At 32.3% G+C, this 19,710-nt stretch overlaps 2 protein-coding genes across 2 annotated transcripts in view; one reads left to right on the forward strand and one right to left on the reverse strand.

Annotated features, from left to right (window-relative positions):
- LOTGIDRAFT_171641 (hypothetical protein) overlaps positions 1-2,969 on the forward strand; it is a gene marked incomplete at both ends in the record, with an annotated part of 4,572 nt that extends 1,603 nt beyond the window's left edge. The window contains 4 exons of the mRNA XM_009047846.1: positions 544-762; positions 988-1,419; positions 1,806-2,237; positions 2,653-2,969. Of these exons, the coding sequence (XP_009046094.1) occupies positions 544-762; positions 988-1,419; positions 1,806-2,237; positions 2,653-2,969 (1,400 nt within the window). The remainder of the gene's footprint in view (positions 1-543; positions 763-987; positions 1,420-1,805; positions 2,238-2,652) is intronic.
- A 730-nt stretch (positions 2,970-3,699) lies between these two features.
- Positions 3,700-16,343, reverse strand: LOTGIDRAFT_207618 (hypothetical protein). The gene is made up of 17 exons (XM_009047847.1): positions 16,268-16,343; positions 11,994-12,098; positions 11,661-11,701; positions 11,342-11,422; positions 10,949-11,099; positions 10,567-10,661; positions 10,241-10,353; positions 9,774-9,909; positions 9,533-9,638; positions 7,336-7,457; positions 7,114-7,168; positions 6,735-6,788; positions 6,386-6,486; positions 5,849-6,007; positions 5,606-5,713; positions 5,257-5,443; positions 3,700-4,222 (listed from the first exon to the last, which is right to left on the reverse strand). Exons 1-17 carry the CDS (start codon positions 16,328-16,330, stop codon positions 4,190-4,192), a joined length of 1,710 nt encoding a protein of 569 aa, XP_009046095.1. The 5' UTR covers positions 16,331-16,343; the 3' UTR covers positions 3,700-4,189.
- Positions 16,344-19,710: the final 3,367 nt, after the last annotated feature.

The raw sequence follows: 19,710 nt of genomic DNA on the forward strand, positions 1-19,710 counted from the left end.
GTGGGGGGGGTGGGGGCGAGATATCTGAGGTTGCCCGAATTTCTAACTTAGTTATGAGAGTTTTGCAAACACTATTGTTATTGGCAGAAGATTTTCACTCTTTCTAGAACAGATGATACTACCCCCCTTAGGAGATCCACAAGTATTCAGTTTAATTTACGGGGTGTACAGTTTTCACCCGATGTTGGGTGAGATTTTCGGCTAATGGATATGTTATGACAATCGGGCAGTGATTTCGATCCTTAAATAATATAAATTATGAAATATTATTATAGGAGAATACAATCAGGCTATCAATTTTAAAAAATACAGTTATAGTATAGGATATTCGGGCAAAGATATGATTTCATTTTCAAATTCCAAAAAAATAAATAAAATCGGGCCGTTCAGAAGAAAATTCTTCAATAACAGCATCTCTGATATAAGTGGACCTACAGTTGTGTTGTGGATGTCGCTAGTTAAGACAAGCGTATCCTCCCAGTAAATGATGTCACAAGAATTCCATATCTCTATATCTTCACATAATGTAACTCTTCTTTTCAGAAATGACGTCGACTTTACGAAGGATCGATCTGGGAACTAAAATTCTGGCACCAATAGCTACTGGCCAGATAATGACGTATCTTGGCCTAGAATACGGTGCTGTATTTATTGGTGGGTGGAATTTAGTCACAGTTTTTATTGAATATTACCTGATCTGGAAAGTATACCAGACGGTTCCTGCTTTAAGAAAGAAAAAAGGAGTTGCTAAATGTGATGACGGTAAGATATTACAAATCTGTCTTCATCCCGTTTTTATTTTAAGCAATTTTAATTTAAGCAATTTACTTAAAATTTGCTGCCATTTACTATTACAGATCATTTGAAGTACGACAACAGCACGGCTGTAGCACTGGGACAGAGTCTGAAAACATTGTCACCTCCCGATACATGTTTCCCTCATGACGTTTTTCCAGCATTGTTGACAGTTCTAGACATTTTTTCCAGTACCGACAGTGAAAACAGAAGAAGTTGAATTGGGAACAGATGTCGAGGGTGCTTCTGACGCAGTCGATAATATTAAAGTTAGTAATGATACAGGAAATAATATCCAGACTGAAAACAAAGGTCTCGAACACAATGATTCTGATAACAGCGCAGTGGAAGAAAGATCGGAAGAAGGTTCAGAAAAGAAGGATCCAGAGAAGCCCTTCAGTGATTTAGCTCCATCAAACAAGAACGCTCAAACCGAGTCAAATGATCCAGTATCTAAGACCAACACCGCCGAAATTAAAAAATCTGGCGGATGTAAATTTGGAAAAGGATTTATTACTCTGTATAAAGGTTGGAGAACATATTTACGGTATAATGTGTGTAATGCTGGATTGGGTCTTGCTTTTCTTTATATGACTGTTCTAGGATTTGATAACATTACTGTGGGTAAGTAGATTTATTTTCATGTAGATTTATGAAATAAAAATTTCAGGTCAGACGAACGCAGCGATGTAAAACTACTGCAACTTTCAGTCTTATCTTTAGCAATTGCAACCGTGACACAATAAATGATTGTAAAGCTGAAAAGCAATAAATTTCCAAATACAGATGTTTCATTAAGCATATAATAGCACCCAATATTACATCATGCTTGTAAATGTAGTTTCTGTGCTGTGCTTGATGGGGTAATTATGATCGTTTTAAGTGATCAAGTCGGTTTGGATATCTGACAAACGAGACTACAGTTATTTTTCTCTGGAACTCAGCAACACGATCTCTGAACATCATGAATTTTTACTTATTCTAACTAGCAATGTATTCTATTCTTCCAGGTTATGCCTATTCTCAACATATATCAGAATCAATTCTGGGATTTCTAATGGCAGGAGCAGCAATTATTGGTATTATAGGAACCATTACATATCCCATGATCCGTAAACGTATTGGATTAGAACGCACTGGACTCTTTGCTCTAAGTTCACAAATCGCATGTCTAGTGTTGTGTGTAGTGTCCGTTTTTATGCCTGGAAGTCCCTTTGACATCCTGTACCGCACTCGAGAACATGTTGATACTAAAGTCAACTGCACTAGTGCTGCGAATGTCAGCTCAATGTCTGATTACATGCTTAATGACACAAATTCTCTGAACGTTTCTTTATTATACGGATCATTTGCTAATTCTTCTTCTTGTGGTGAGGACTCGGGGTCCTTCAATTATACTTCCATCATTATGCTAATGGCTGGAATCATTACTGCCAGATTTGGTAAGTATTTCTTTTTATAATGTCAAAAGTGCCAACCATGTGATCTCTCAAAGAAAAAGACCCCGTAGAGTGGCAGCGGGATAATCTACCAAGATACTTTACGACACGGTGGAGCGCAAATTCAAAATATTAAAGTCATAACCTCATACTTTGGATACTGTTAGATTCATTGCAATGCTAAATCACTGAAGGTTGTTGTCTTGTTTGTTTGTATGCATTTTGTTTAAGATAACCAGAAATTGCTTGGACTGCCCTGCCATGTGGTTGTTACTTAAATTCTACAATAACATAATCAGAAAATATCCACCAGTGTCTGTATAGTATATGTGTCAGATCTGGCTGTTTTTGGTGTATGGTTTATTGAAATGGGCATTGGTAGCTAACGAATATGAAATATTACGTTTTATACCTCCAGGTTTATGGACAGCCGATTTAGCCATAACTCAACTGTTTCTGGAGACTGTTGAGGAGGAGGAAAGAGGAAAAGTAAATGGAGTTCAGCAATCATTAAACAGACTCATGGACTTGTTAAAATTCGCTATGGTGGTCGCGGCACCAGATCCCCAATTATTTGGCGTTTTAGTGTTCATATCGTTTGCCTTTGTGTGTTTAGGTGCGGTTTTATATGCCAGTTATTCGAGAAGAGCTAGAGGTCATTTATTCCATTTTGATAAAATAGTCAAGTGTACCAATAACAATCACCAAATACCTACAGATAATCCAAAAGTTTGAGTATATACTCAATTATTACTTTGATTCAATTCCAGAGAATTCCATAATTTTATCTTCATGGGCAGTATTCTGGACAAACGATTAAAAGAAGAGGGTACTATAGGCGAAAGCTTGTTCCCTAATCCTATTATGTAAATAAATATTGTTTATACAAAAAAAACCTATTAAAATTTCCGTGCATAATAGACAATGACACAAATTTGGGTGATTATGTGACGAGACCCAGTCACCAAATATTGGTCTTTATACATCATAACATAATTCCCAAGATCAATTGATTAACTTGTAGATGCTTCAAACAAAGCATGGAAGAATCATGTTATTATAACAGCTTGTGTAATGCTTAAACTTACATTTTGTTTTTTTTATCAACTCGCTCAAAGGCTTGACAATGAAATTGTGAAACTCATTTTATAAATACATTATCATGAATGGTTTGTCAGAATATCATGTGCCTTCATGTTTTTGAATGTTGATATTTATTTTGATATTATATAATAAACTATATTTAATTTTTATCATGATGTTAGACACTGGAATGGCTTAACTAAAGGTCAACAGAGGTTGAGATAATACATTTGTATTTTTCACCCTTTTTTCCTCTTAAAGGCCATAGTTGATTCTTCAGAAGTACTAGAACTGCACAAAAACGCACAATCTCTTTAAATTAGGTTCCATTTCTGTATTTGCCTATTAAATATATGACGTAGTCTCAAGAAAAGACAAGTCATCATTTTAACTTTCAATTTATTATGGCAAATTATGGATTTGATGGCACAAATTTTCGACCTGTGAAACAAATGGAGAGTCTGCCCCTTTAACCCTTAAATAATGTAGACCAGAGGCATTGTAATTAAGATATCCCTTAAAAATAGCATGAGAGTAGGGCTATGTTGTGAGAGAGATGTGTCCTTTCCAAGTTTCCCCTTGTAAGTAAGAAAAGTGTCTAGGCATTTGATGAAATTTTAAGCCAAGACATTTGTGATACCTGACTCATATAAATCACAGATTATTTGATCATGTCACTTTATAATTAATTACCACAAGTAATTTTGTTATCACATATCACCTTGGATTAAGTCACACATTTATATTTGATTAGCACTACAACAAAGTTCAATATGGTATGATTTGCTCATATCACTTTGTCACTTGAAAATCTTGCTGAAAATGGAATCTAGCTGTAATGCCACCTTTCTTTATTATATTTGTTTCTCAAATTACATTTTTGACTTGGTTAACCAAAAGAAGTCCTGAAAAAGAAAAAAAACTCTCAATTATACCCAATTATAAAGTGTGGCCAACTGATGTTGATATTTTCAGAGACTTTGAAATATTACTCCTATTAATAGTGCTTACTGTCTATAACCCTTCACCATTAATGACCCCATATTTTAGGAATATGTATCTGACTGAGTGACCGGTGAAGCAGTAATCACTTGGTGTCAAATGAATCAACATCATAATGCTTTCAGTTCTATAATGGAGATCAGGGTATATGATGTCAGTGGCATCGCAGCCCCAAAGGCTAGTTTTTCATGCAAGGCATTAAAAAAAATTTTTTTTTTGAACGGCCTGATTTGATTTTTTTTTTTTGGGAATTTAAAAATGAAATCATATCTTTGCCCGAATATCCTATACTATAACTGTATTTTTTTAAATTGATAGCCTGATTGTATTCTCCTATAATATTTCATAATTTATATTATTTAAGGATCGAAATCACTGCCAGAATGTCATTCGTATGATTATATTTTACATATTTCAAAAATTGAAATCGCAGCCCGAAAGTAGAGTTTAGAACTTTTTTTTACACAACCAAAAAAAGGCAATTCGGGCACAGATTTCAATTTTTTGCAATAAATATTGTAGGACATACAAAAAAAAATGAAATCTGTGCCCGAATTGTCTTAAATTAACACTCATAACTGAGTTAGAAATTCGTGCAACCTCAAATATCTCGCCCCCCCCCCCTGGGACATAAACCTGGCTCCGCCACTGTATGATGTTTTATCTTATATAGACTAAGTGTCTCACCTTTCAATTAAAATTAGACCCAACTTTCAATTCGTTTTTTTTAATAAATTTTATTTTTTGTTTAGCCACTTCACAGTAGGGTTTTAACAACCGCAGTCTTAAACATTCGTCAAATTCAATTGTAGATTTGTATAGAAGGTAGATATTATACATTACATAGATAAAATCTTGTAACTTAAGAATTAAATCATGGATTATTGAACTCATGAAAATATTATTGAAAGTCAAGGGCAATAACCTAAATACTTACCTGAGGTTTACGTTGTGCTAATGGATTGATAGCTACAGTAATTAATGATGATTGGTTGGTATGATTCAATGCATCTTTTAAACTATGCTGTAAACTGTGTATGGTCTGTACAGCATAGCCCCGCCCACCAAAGCCTGCCATCATTTTTTCATATGGTGTATTGGGTTTCAATGAAGTTGGTGGTGTCCTAAAAATAAAAACAAAAGCAACAAAGAGTACCTGACATAACAAAAGGTGAGCTGCATCAATTGAACTCATCATCCGAAAAACTCAGTAACTCTGAAATAGTGATCAATTCTACTATCCAAGACTGAACAAAAGGTGATTGGTAAGCTTATTTTGTACTTACATTAAAGTTAAATCACCTGCTGACTCGAGACTCGACCAAGACTCTTCATCAATACCAAATGATATACCATTGTTATTGAGGATGATTAGAATAATTGGTAGGTTATATCTACATCAAATATATCAAATTCATTGAGAAATTTATAACCGAATTGAAATATTTCATACACATAAGTGAGTTAATAACATTGCTTAAAAATCCTGTTATCATGAAACATGGCTTGTTGCTTATATCAAATCTTACCTTTGTAATGTTTCAATTTCCATTCCTGAAAAGCCAAAAGCACTATCTCCTTGGACACAGACCACTCTTTTATTGGGAGCATGATCTCGACACCAGATGGCAGCAGCCACTGTGAACCCTAATCCTACACCCATAGTTCCGAATGTCCCAGCATCAAGTCTGAAATGAGAGTACAATGATATGATTAACTTAAAATCCTTTAGACTTAAGAGTGAGATTAATTGAAGTATGTTGCTATCACTTAATGAGGACAATAATTCAAACATGACTGTAAAGTTTAAGGTTTTGATCCTGGCAAAAGTAAAAAATGCTTTATGAATAGTGCTAGTCAACTGATAAGGAAAACAAATATGGAGCTCCCCTCTATCTCTAATTTCTTATCTTTTTGAAAAGGGAAGAATTGTCAAATCTCTGGCACTACTGGACCACCAAGCAGCACTTCCTACTTCACAGTAGTGAATCTCCCAGTTTCCAGGTAACAACTACAGTATTATGATATTGATGCACAACAAATTTTCTTTTATTCTTATAACATACCTATGTCTGGGTAAATGATTTAACAACATGACACGTCCTATATCCATTGTATTAGCTCCTTCATTAATAATAATACTGTTATCTGGTATCATATTGTTTATCTATAAATACATGTATTAGGTCATCATATTGTTTATACTGCAATATCTTTCATTATTGTAGGCATTAAATCAATCTAATTGAGAAACTGATCTAGATGTTGGGTGTGGTATTTATCCCCTGGGTGCAGCACATGTCCTAAGTCAATAAGATATTTAATCTCAAAAGGATTTAATTGTTTAATGATCAATTCATATTTGAGGAATTCAAGCAGATTGAATATACAACCTTTAAATCATTTCTTACTTACTTCATTTAAAACAGCATAATAATTTAACGGACTGCTCTTATCACTGATCATTTTCTACAAAAAATTAAATAACTCAGAGTTAGAATCTCAAGGAGAAAATGACTCAATCAAGAAGGTCATGAGTTGACAAAATAATATGGTAGACACAAAATAAGTTCTATCTTGTCAATCAAGTTCTTCTGATATAGGTCTTGTAATTTTTCTACTTTTGAGGAAAATGAGAAAATATTGGGTATAAATGAGAAAATTAACAGTACAAACTTTAAATTAGAATGGTTTTAGCTTAAATGAGAACATTCAAATGTTTTCAAATTATAAATGAGATACAGGTAGGAAATATTTTAAGCTCAACTAAGAAAACATTAAGCTTCAAAATTACCTGAAATGTATTTTGGTTTGTTTTCATTTTATTTTTTAAGAATTTCCACCAAGAGCTAGAGCAATTAATTTCAAATTTTCCTGGTCTTTTTTCAGTCTCTTTTATCAACTAACAAAATAAAATCTCTTATATATTCACATTGAAACAGATAAATCATTTAGAATAACGAACATTGGAAATTAATTGAATTCTCATGAATTGGCTGTTGAAGATATTTGTTACAGGATATAACCATCTAAAAATATCATTTTAACACTTACCTGATGTACAACATGTGATATATTACCAACTAATCCTAACCATTTATATACATTATTACCTAGCTCTTCTACACAAATATCTACCTATAATAAAATACAACATGTAATATATTACCAACTAATCCTAGCCATTTATATACATTATTACCTAGCTCTTCTACACAAATATCTACCTATTATAATATACAACATGTAATATATTACCAACTAATCCTAACCATTTATATACATTATTACCTAGCTCTTCTACACAAATATCTATCTATTATAATATACAACATGTGATATATTACCAACTAATCATAGCCATTTATATACATTATTACCTAGCTCTTCTACACAAATATCTACCTATTATAATATACATGTAATATATTACCAACTAATCCTAACCATTTATATACATTATTACCTAGCTCTTCTACACAAATATCTACCTATTATAATATACAACATGTAATATATTACCAACTAATCCTAACCATTTATATACATTATTACCTAGCTCTTCTACACAAATATCTACCTATTATAATATACAACATGTAATATATTACCAACTAATCCTAACCATTTATATACATTATTACCTAGCTCTTCTACACAAATATCTACCTATTATAATATACAACATGTAATATATTACCAACTAATCCTAACCATTTATATACATTATTACCTAGCTCTTCTACACAAATATCTACCTATTATAATATACAACATGTAATATATTACCAACTAATCCTAACCATTTATATACATTATTACCTAGCTCTTCTACACAAATATCTACCTATTATAATATACAACATGTAATATATTACCAACTAATCCTAACCATTTATATACATTATTACCTAGCTCTTCTACACAAATATCTACCTATTATAATATACAACATGTAATATATTACCAACTAATCCTAACCATTTATATACATTATTACCTAGCTCTTCTACACAAATATCTACCTATTATAATATACAACATGTAATATATTACCAACTAATCCTAACCATTTATATACATTATTACCTAGCTCTTCTACACAAATATCTACCTATTATAATATACAACATGTAATATATTACCAACTAATCCTAACCATTTATATACATTATTACCTAGCTCTTCTACACAAATATCTACCTATTATAATATACAACATGTAATATATTACCAACTAATCCTAACCATTTATATACATTATTACCTAGCTCTTGTACACAAATATCTACCTATTATAATATACAACATGTAATATATTACCAACTAATCCTAACCATTTATATACATTATTACCTAGCTCTTCTACACAAATATCTATCTATTATAATATACAACATGTGATATATTACCAACTAATCCTAGCCATTTATATACATTATTACCTAGCTCTTCTACACAAATATCTACCTATTATGATATACAACATGTAATATATTACCAACTAATCATAACCATTTATATACATTATTACCTAGCTCTTCTACACAAATATCTACCTATTATAATATACAACATGTAATATATTACCAACTAATCCTAACCATTTATATACATTATTACCTAGCTCTTCTACACAAATATCTACCTATTATAATATACAACATGTAATATATTACCAACTAATCCTAACCATTTATATACATTATTACCTAGCTCTTCTACACAAATATCTATCTATTATAATATACAACATGTGATATATTACCAACTAATCCTAGCCATTTATATACATTATTACCTAGCTCTTCTACACAAATATCTACCTATTATAATATACAACATGTAATATATTACCAACTAATCCTAACCATTTATATACATTATTACCTAGCTCTTCTACACAAATATCTACCTATTATAATATACAACATGTAATATATTACCAACTAATCCTAACCATTTATATACATTATTACCTAGCTCTTCTACACAAATATCTATCTATTATAATATACAACATGTCATATATTACCAACAAGGTGTTTTTTTTTCAAATCAAATCTAAAGCCAACAGAATTTCTTGTAAGTCTTATACTTCTAAAGTGAAACAGCATTGATTGAATTATTCTTCAAAGCTAAAGAAGGATTGTAAGAATATGTTAAAATTTAAATTCATTGATTGAAGAATCAAGAATTTATGAATCACTGACCTGGACAATTTGGATATCTTTGTGAAATCTCGGAGGTAAACCAAAGTGTAGGATCCAGTTCAATCTTGCTCCAAGCAGTATTATCACGTCTGCTTCTTGTAGAGCTCTGAAATGCAATATGAAAATGAATTAAATGAAATTGTGTTTTTGCATCTTATTGGACTTATAAAGATGGGCAACACCATGCAATACAATGTGCAATAAAGGAAATCTCCGTCATAAAAGCCAGTATTTCTCTTACTTGGACCTGGTAGAAGAAACACATAGTGGATGATCATCTGGTAAAACTCCTTTACCCATTGGAGTCGGTAAAAATGGTAGATTCCAGGATGTTATAAATTCTCTAACAGCTCTTTCTGCTCTTCCATATGCTGCACCTGACAATGTTTGTAAAGATAAAGAAAATAAATATAGCTTTATAATATAAAATGTCAAGAAAGTAAGGAAATCTAACCCGTTCAGTAACATTAGAGGAAGACAGATATCTGAATGGTTACCTATCTATTGCTGTGTCAGCCGAATCAACCTGTATCACTGGTAGATGGAATCAAATTGAAAAAAAAGTAATAATTTCAAACCCCAGATCCCAACCTAGTGAGCAAATGTGTAAGCCCCACCCCTTCTCCCCCCTTAGCACAGCTCGTTGTTCTGAAATAAAGGTGCAATAGTAACTATCTTACAATACCTTTAAAACAAGCTTTCACTTACCTTTTCCTACAATGACTAGAGGTCTAGAACTGTTGGATAGTAAATCTATGGTCTTCTTGATTGAGGAAGGATCTGCTAACATAACTGGAGCATCTGGGCACCTTTTTACCGAACTGACAAATAAATTTTTAGAAATCTAAACAAACAGCACAGATCAAATCCAGCTAGCGTTTGAAATTTACTTAATTACCATAAACAGAAATTATAATTTGATATATCAGTTTACTGAACTTATTAGATCTACATGAATTGATATGATGGTAGTTTAGCTGTTATCTTTTCACCCAGTAAATCTACAGAACAAGCTTACATGAAAGGTAACCTACCTGACATGTGATAATGGTATTTTATCTGTTATCATGTCACCAGGTAAATCTATATAACAGCATCCTGGTCTACCATATATACTCTGTCTTACTGCCTGTAAACATGCATATTTTATACTGATCAAGTTTAATGTACAGAAAAACATAGTACAGAATCATATGATCTTATACTACCCTAACACAATAATCTGAATGGAAATTCTTTTATAGTTTGATGATGGTCATTTAGTGTTGTCACTGCAGCCTTTAAGAGGAAATACAGATTGAGGTCAGTCTTTGATTTTTAATAGTGAAACAGATAACTTAAATTGAACTTTTTGGCTTGGAAGTTTCTCAAATTTGGACACAAAGTAAATAATAATTTATCAAGTTATGAATTTACCTTTTCCACAAAGAAAGGAATTCTGTCTACACTGCTGGGTCTAGCTGAATACTTGCAGAATGGTTTTGCAGTGAAAACTTGTGGGTACTCTTGGAAGCCTCCCATACCCTCTTGATTGGAATCACAAGATCCCCCTACAACTATCAGTGGCCTGAAAGGAACCATACAACAAGCATTATGAAGTATTGTTAATCTTTTTATTTTAACCAGTCTAAGGTTGTGATCAGTAATAGCTTCACTATCACCTGTGTGGAACTCTGGGACATTTCATCTCATATTTACACAATATGAATGAAATTACATATCTGGAGCTGTATTTCAAATACACCCTATAAGGTGGCAAGATTGTAAGATTACTGACATGTTTATGTTTACTGATCTGATAACACTCACCAGCAATTTTCCATGGCATTTGACATTCCAGCAAAAGCATGAACTAAACCAGGTCCTGAAACTACTAGACATACTGCTGGCCTATAATAAGCAAAGACTATAGATCAAACGTAGATCAGACTGTCATAGCTTCCAGGCCATTTACAACATTTCTGTGTGCAGTTATTAGAGTGTTATGGACAGAGAAAATTAAAATATTTTAGCTGAAAGATATTTCACTGACAATATCTACTAAAGAAGAGTAAGAGGGTGGTATTTTGAAATTTATTCCCTTAATTTTCTTATGACTAAATATCACCTATATTATAAAACATACTACCTTCCAGTCATATAACCAATAGCTGATGCTGCATATGATGCCTACAAATAAAATTATTAATCTAAGATATACATCTAGGCACGATAGCAACCAAATTACCATCTTGAATCAGTATGGTAATGAATATATACAATATATAATTAATCAAACCCAATTCTCATCAATATTCAAAGTTTTACATTCAAATCTTTCTAATAAAATCAAATCAAGATCCAAATTTCCATATTTCTTTACAAGCATATGAAATAAACAAAAGCTTTGAGTAAAATTTTATGTCTATATAACATCTATGCTAAAAATATAACTACATGTATATAATAAGTGTATACTTACAGCTTGTTCATTCCTCATACCAACATATTTTATACCTTCAGCCTGTGCTGCTACTGCCACCTCAATAACTGGTACCCCTACTATACCAAACATATACTCAACTCCCTAGAATATACAAGTAAATATACAGTCAAGTAACCTAATTTCGTGGAAACCTATTTTTCGTGGATTTACAGAAATGATTAATAATTCACATGAGCGACCTTGCGCGACCTCCGCATTAGCTTGTTTTGATAAACACTGGTTGTCTCTACAATGTCAGCTAGTAGAATGAATCCAGTAGTTTCAAGCAAGGTAAAATGTACTAATATATACTTTGACAAATACAAAATGGCGGATTTCACTTATTACCAAACGTCACCATTTTTTATCGGCCGAATTTCCTTATTATCCCAAGCGGTAATCGGAATTCCAAGAGTCGTCTGCTAGAATGTAGTCCAACGAATGAAGTCACGTGATCAACTAGCGGATTCCATGTCAGCAGAAAATTTCTATGGAACACAAAGTGGACCATATTCTTATGTTGTTTCAGTGACTTTTAGCAATAAATCACGCTACGTATCTTATTTTGTCAGTCACTAAATTTTTTTAAAATCGTGGTTCTTTGAAGGAATTGTCACTAGTTATAATGAACTGATATTAAAGATAAATACTAAGAAAAGTAAATTATACCACCCGGTATCCATACAACGTGTTTTTCTTGCCTTATTTATAGATCAAATATTGTACACGAAAATAGGTGATGCATTCTGCCGTCGTTGCCGAGTTGGTTGCTCAAGAAATATGGGTCAAAGGGAAGGATTCATAAAGAAAATAGAAATGAACCAATTTTAATTATTTTGTAGAATATCTGAGGAAACATTTAAGACATAAAAAAAAAAATTAGTTTTTTTTAACTTTGACGAAATTCGGTGATGAATCCTTATATCCACGAAAATAGGTCACACTACTGTAATTGCAGGGCGTTGGTAAGCGAACGCCCTGCTTTGTTTTCGTATTGATTTTTTTTTTTTTTTTGGTCTACGGCAGGCCGGTTTTCTCGGCAACGGCAACAGGTACGGGAAAACGGACTTCATGGCGTTTTGTAACTCGTGGCTAATCACAGTTTAAATGTAAAACGAAATTTTCTGAACAACATTATGCAAAATTGCAACAAACGGAAAATAGACTCTAGAGGGCGTGTTTATCAACTGATTTTGATCGGGTTTTCTGCATCGTATTTCTTGTAACAAAGGACAAATGATAGCAGTTGAAAATTTTCGATTTTCGAAAATTCGTTGCATACTTTTTTTTGCCGAAATTAATCGAAAAATACTATTTCGGTTGTTGTCGGACGGATTGACTTGAAACTTACTTGGTGTAGACCGTCAGCATAGACACGTAAAAGTACACGTTCAAATTTTTTTGATCACTTCCGGTTTCGATGTTAGTACTTCCGGTGTTATCACTTCCGGTGGAATTGAGTTATGTCAAAAATAACATATGCATTATATTACCAGCCTTAATACAAACTTATTAAACTAAAAAAATCCGCACCGGAAGTAACATGTTGGCCGCCATTTTGGTTTGCCTCATTTTGCAAAAATTGCTATTCAGAGGCCATTTTTCATCCGATTTGCATAACATTTGTGTCAAACGATACGTTTAATGTCTGTCTACAATCCTTAGGCAGCATAATTTTGATTTTCGGTTTTGCCTTTTTTGTATGACCGGATTGTTTTTTTTCAAAGTTTGAAGGCATATATCTCATGACCTTGACCTTTGATGACCTTCATATTTACTGTGATGATAATTTGTGACCTTGTCTATCTGATGACCTTTTGACCTTTGGGGTCAGATACCTATTTCCGATTTTACAGGGGTCTAAATATGGACCATTTTGAGCCTTTAAAGTGCTCTATCTCGGTCCCTAATAGAGATATGGCAATAATTCTTTCGATTTTGTAATGTAGAGATTCTCAGCTTTCCATAGATATATAACATGCATACCTTACATGCAAATTCAAAACTCCATTCACTTAACATGGGGTTATTATTAGATAAATCGGCTAATTAGATTAACCTGGCTGTCAACCCCAAGAGAAATCAAATTTTAAGTTGTTTTAAAGATACCCTGCCTTTTATATTTCTTAAAAATTATCTTTGTCCAGTTATGGTATAAAATTAAGCTCTCAGGTGGATTGAATCATGTCATATTTTAGTTTAAGCTCACGGCAGCATATTGAAGGTATACCTCCACTTAATTTACCAACTTTCTCATTTCTTATCCGATTTTCATCAAACTTGGTATGTATGTGTATAATCAAATTCTAAATTTGATGGAATTATCGAATTTGCGTAGTGCGCATGCGCATTGCCAACTTTCTTATTTACTATCCGATTTTCATCAAACTTGGTATGTATGTGTATAATCAAATTCTAAATTTGATAGAAATATCGAATTTGCGTAGTGCGCATGCGCATTGCCAACTTTCTTATTTACTATCCAATTTTCATCAAACTTGGTATGTATGTGTATAAACAAATTCTAAATTTGATGGAATTATCGAATTTGCGTAGTGTGCATGCACATTGCCAACTTTCTTATTTACTATCTGATTTTCATCAAACTTGGTATGTATGTGTATTAACAAATTCTAAATTTGATAGAAATATCGAATTTGCGTAGTGCGCATGCGCATTGCCAACTTTCTTATTTACTATCCGATTTTCATCAAACTTGGTATGTATGTGTATAATCAAATTCTAAATTTGATGGAATTATCGAATTTGCGTAGTGCGCATGCGCATTACCAACTTTCTTATTTACTATCCGATTTTCATCAAACTTGGTATGTATGTGTATAATCAAATTCTAAATTTGATAGAAATATCGAATTTGCGTAGTGCGCATGCGCATTGCCAACTTTCTTATTTACTATCCAATTTTCATCAAACTTGGTATGTATGTGTATAAACAAATTCTAAATTTGATGGAATTATCGAATTTGCGTAGTGTGCATGCACATTGCCAACTTTCTTATTTACTATCTGATTTTCATCAAACTTGGTATGTATGTGTATTAACAAATTCTAAATTTGATAGAAATATCGAATTTGCGTAGTGCGCATGCGCATTGCCAACTTTCTTATTTACTATCCGATTTTCATCAAACTTGGTATGTATGTGTATAATCAAATTCTAAATTTGATGGAATTATCGAATTTGCGTAGTGCGCATGCGCATTACCAACTTTCTTATTTCTTATCCGATTTTCACCAACTTGGTATGTACGTGTATAAACAAATTCTAAATTTGATGGAATTATCGAATTTGCGAAGTGCGCATGAGCATTGCCAACTGTCTTATTTATTATCCGATTTTCATCAAACTTGGTATTTATGTGTATAAAGAAATTCTAAATTTGATAGAATTATCGAATTTGCGTAGTGCGCATGCGCTTTTTATTATCCGATTTTCATCAAACTTGGTATGTATGTGTATAATCAAACTCTAAATTTAATGGAATTATCGAATTTTTGTTGAGCGCATGCACATTACCAACTTTCTTATTTCTTATCTGAATTTCATCAAACTTATTCTTTATTAATTGACAAATATTCTTTTATTCCTAGTAAATATACTTTAAACTTCAGACACTTTTGGATATTTGCATTTAGAGATGCAGAAAGGTATTTACATAAAGTAATTGCAATAGACCATCTTCGTATGTACCTGAATGTCGTAACCCGCCCTGCATCAGTACTGTTATTAGAACAGTTCTAGTTCAAATTGTAACTATTGTCTGAGCAAAAGACTTGGAACATCAGCCTTAAAAAAGTATTATTAATCTTTTTTGTAAGTTTTTATTGAAAAGAAACACATTCCCTCTTAACAATTTTAAACCGAAAAAGTCCCGTATTTTGGCTGGAAATTGTCCTCTGTAAAAAGAAAAAAAAAAAAGAAAATGAAGACGTAAAGTGCGCACATGCTAATATTTTTATCAACACAAAGACATTCTATGACTAACAGTACTATTTTGAGGCTTCTATTCAAATTCTTATAAAAAGGATGTAAAAATGTAAAAAAAACTTTTTACTTTACTCAGACAATAGGACTTTGAACTGGAGTTGGACTGGACTCTGGAGTGAACACAAAACTACAAACAAATTTTGGCTGATCTCAATCATAGATATCGATATTTCATGTGCCTTGTCAAAAAGCAAAGTAATGAATTTCTGAAACACCATCGTTTTTGACAGATGACTTACTCATTTAAACCAATTCTCTTTACCTGAGATTTCAACGATTTGGCTAAAATAGCTGCACCGTCAACTTCTTCATTTTCAGACGCCATTTTGAAACATCACGTGATCACTAATATTGCAAGAGGTTACGTCCAGGTAAAACATAAATGAGAGATTCATTACGGTTGAGAAGAATAAATGAAATGTAGCACCACAAGTCAGAATGTTCACCTGTTTTAAAAACTGGTTTGATTTTAGCTTTTCAGAACAATATTGATAATCTGATTTCTTTAGGATTTTTCAGTTTGACATGAATAAATTTCTGTCAGGCCATTTCCACCTTTACAGAACCTCACAGGGAGCAATTATTTTTTTGTTCGCCTAAAACTTAAAATTTTGAAATTCTATAGCCATATTTGGATTTCATAAACATTTTAATATGTATAGATACAAAGAAAAAAATACATTATGGTGTACAAAATCAAACGTTTCTCAAGAGAAGAAATTTTTCTATAATATTCATATTGATTCATCTAAGATCCCTCACATTTATTACATCGCCATTCAGAACTTAGTGAAGCGTGAAGAAAAATGTTCTGCTGCTAATCAGCTGAGCGACCGTTATTCTGTTGTCATAATTTACCGTTACGTAGTTAATGATTGCCTTCTAGTTCCAGAAGTCAAAATAATAAGATGTCTAACAAGTTTCCAGAAGCTAATGGACTACCTCTGAATGACAAAGATAATCTGAACAAACGTGGAGCAGCAGCTGGTAAGAATATAAAGAAAATTTAATTTTTTCTAGATAAATTTTTGACTTCTGTTAAAATCTGCTTGTTAAGTTTTTACAAAAATAACTAACTGAATGAGGCTGGTTGAGATCTTTAAAAAAATCCCGAAGTATTGTAGTACAGAAGTCATGTTTTTTTTCTGTATGTTTTAAAGCTTATATAACTGTTAATGGGTCCAGTCATTCAAATTTTGTCAGAAATTGAGAAACTCAGTGGAGTCCAGACTCAGATGACAGAAAGTCCCCAGGAGTGAATCTGATCTCTAATCTATTAAGTAATGAGAAGTAGAGGTCATTGATGATTGAATGAAAGCATTATAGTTTCTCTTAGTTTGTCTTGAAAACCACTTTGGCATGGAAGTCACTGAAGCCGTCAATTTCCTTCAGAAAATATCTAGCCTAATTATATTACAGTGGTGTAACCTATTTTGGTGGATATAAGGATCCAACACCAAATTTCGTCAAAGTTAAAAAAACGAAACTTTTATTTTATGTCTTAGATGTTTCCTCAGATATTCTACAAAATAATTAAAATTGGTTTATTTCTATTTTCTTTATGAATCCCTCATTTTGACCCATATTTCTTGAGCAACCAACTCGGTAACGGCGGCAAAATGCGTCACCTATTTTCGTGTACAATGTTTGGTCTATAAATAAGTCTAGAAAAACACGTTATATGGATACTGGGTGGTATACTTAACTTCTCCTAGTATTTATCTTTAATATCAATTCATTATAACTAGTGACAATTCCTTCAAAGAACCACGATTTAAAAAAAAAATAGTGACTGACAAAATAAGATACGTAGCGTGATTTATTGCTTAAAGTCACTGAAACAACATAAGAATATGGTCCACTTTGTGTTCCATAGAAATTTTCTGCTGACATGGAATCCACTAGTTGATCACGTGACTTCATTCGTTGGACTACATTCTAGCAGACGACACTTGGAATTCCAATTACTGCTTGGGATTATAAGGAAATTCGGCCAATAAAAAATGGTGACATTTGGTAATAACTGAAATCCGCCATTTTGTATTTGTCAAAGTATACATTAATACATTTTACATTGTTTTAAACTACTGAATTGATTCTACTAGCTGATATTGTACAGAAAACCCATGTTTATTAAATCAAACTAATGCGGAGGTCGCGCAAGTTCGCTCATGTAATTATTAAACATTTCCGGGAATCCACGAATAATAGGTTTCCACGAAATTAGGTTACTTGACTGTATATTAAGCTAGTTCATGTGTTGTGCTCTTGATATTTGTATCAAAAGAAATTTGTGTAAAGCTTTAAAGTAATTTGTCACAGTGAATGTATGAATAGCTTATGGAAAATGATAAGTGTTTTAATATATAATAAGAGCTAAATGAGTATTGAGTGTGGTAGCTTATAGTAGTCTACTACCTGTATTACTAGTACTAAAAGTTAATCTGTTTCAAGTGTGATATAAGTGTAAAGAAAGAAAAATCTAGTCTGTGTTCTACCAGTGATACAGTAGACAGAAGTTCCATAATTCCAGTGAAACCACCTTACAAATCATAGGCTTAGTTTGAATCATTGCCAACCATAGCTTATAAATTGTATTAAAATGATTTAGCTTCTCATCAAATTAAAGTTACATCAAGGTCGAAAAAGAAACTTTCAAAACAATTTTATATAGACTTACAGTACTGTACGGTACCAGTTCAACTAAATGAACATTTGCATTCAATTATTCTTAGCCTTGCAAAATCATCAGTTCAAATCTTATTTTAAGAATTACCGGGCACTTTAGTTTGTCAAACTAAGCTTAACTTTTTGCAATCCTAATTTTGAATAAAATTTAAATTATATTCTTGTGATCAAAAACATCAGGCCACATATTCTCGAAATGATCTTTGAGCTAGGATGTCCTAGAAACAGTTTAAAATGTTAAAGATGGGTTTCCTAACTTTTAGTGTCAAATTAAGCGGACTATTTGATTGATTTGTGTTTCTAATGAATTATCATGTATTCTTAAAGGGAATGTAAAGTGGTTTTCTTAACTTTTTATATGTGGGAACTCCAGAGATATCAATACTTAGCTTCTGGTAGCTCCCCTCTAAAGACGTCATAAAAGATGTTAGTTTTAGTAGAAATGCTAGAACCACAGACGTCAGAATGAAATTTGGAATGGTGCAAATTGAAGCTATCAGTGTCCTTGATACACATAAAAGATTTAAAAAAAACATATCTACAATCCCTTTAATCATATCTCATGTATGTACAGTCTGGATAAACAACAAAAGACTTTTTGACCTTTCTTGATAGGTCACTCATTGGAATTCTCCTGGTAATTCTCATCTAATTTAGCTAATTATGAATTAATTATGGACATGTGAGACAAGCTAGTATTCTTTCAAGTCATTAGAACACCTCTACTTTCTATTCATATATATTAGCATTTTCATTTCCATAAATGAAAATAAGGGAACCTATCTTTAAGACTCTAGGATATCATAGAAACAGCAGAAGATGTTAAGACTCTAGGATATCCTAGGGCTAAGATTGTTCAAGAATATGCAGCCAGGAGATCACGGCACTGTAGTCTATCAAATTTGTGATATGTTAAATTTGCATGAATTTCCTGCCTTTTTCCCACCAAAGTATAGTGACTAACATTAGTAACATAGGTAAAACTGAAATAAAGCATTTCATTAGAATGCCTTGAAA

The sequence above is a fragment of the Lottia gigantea genome (assembly GCF_000327385.1).
Source record: "Lottia gigantea unplaced genomic scaffold LOTGIsca_118, whole genome shotgun sequence".
Taxonomy (NCBI): Eukaryota; Metazoa; Mollusca; class Gastropoda; family Lottiidae; genus Lottia; species Lottia gigantea.

Excerpts from the sequence above, each read along its gene's own strand:
- LOTGIDRAFT_207618 (XM_009047847.1), bottom strand. The coding sequence starts at position 16,330 with ATGGCGTCTGAAAATGAAGAAGTTGACGGTGCAGCTATTTTAGCCAAA. Across the intron at positions 6,487-6,734 it reads ATTATGCTGTTTTAAATGAA|ATAAACAATATGATACCAGA; the intron begins GTAAGTAAGAAA and ends ATGTATTTATAG. Across the intron at positions 6,008-6,385 it reads AATCATTTACCCAGACATAG|ACTTGATGCTGGGACATTCG; the intron begins GTATGTTATAAG and ends CTCTCATTTCAG.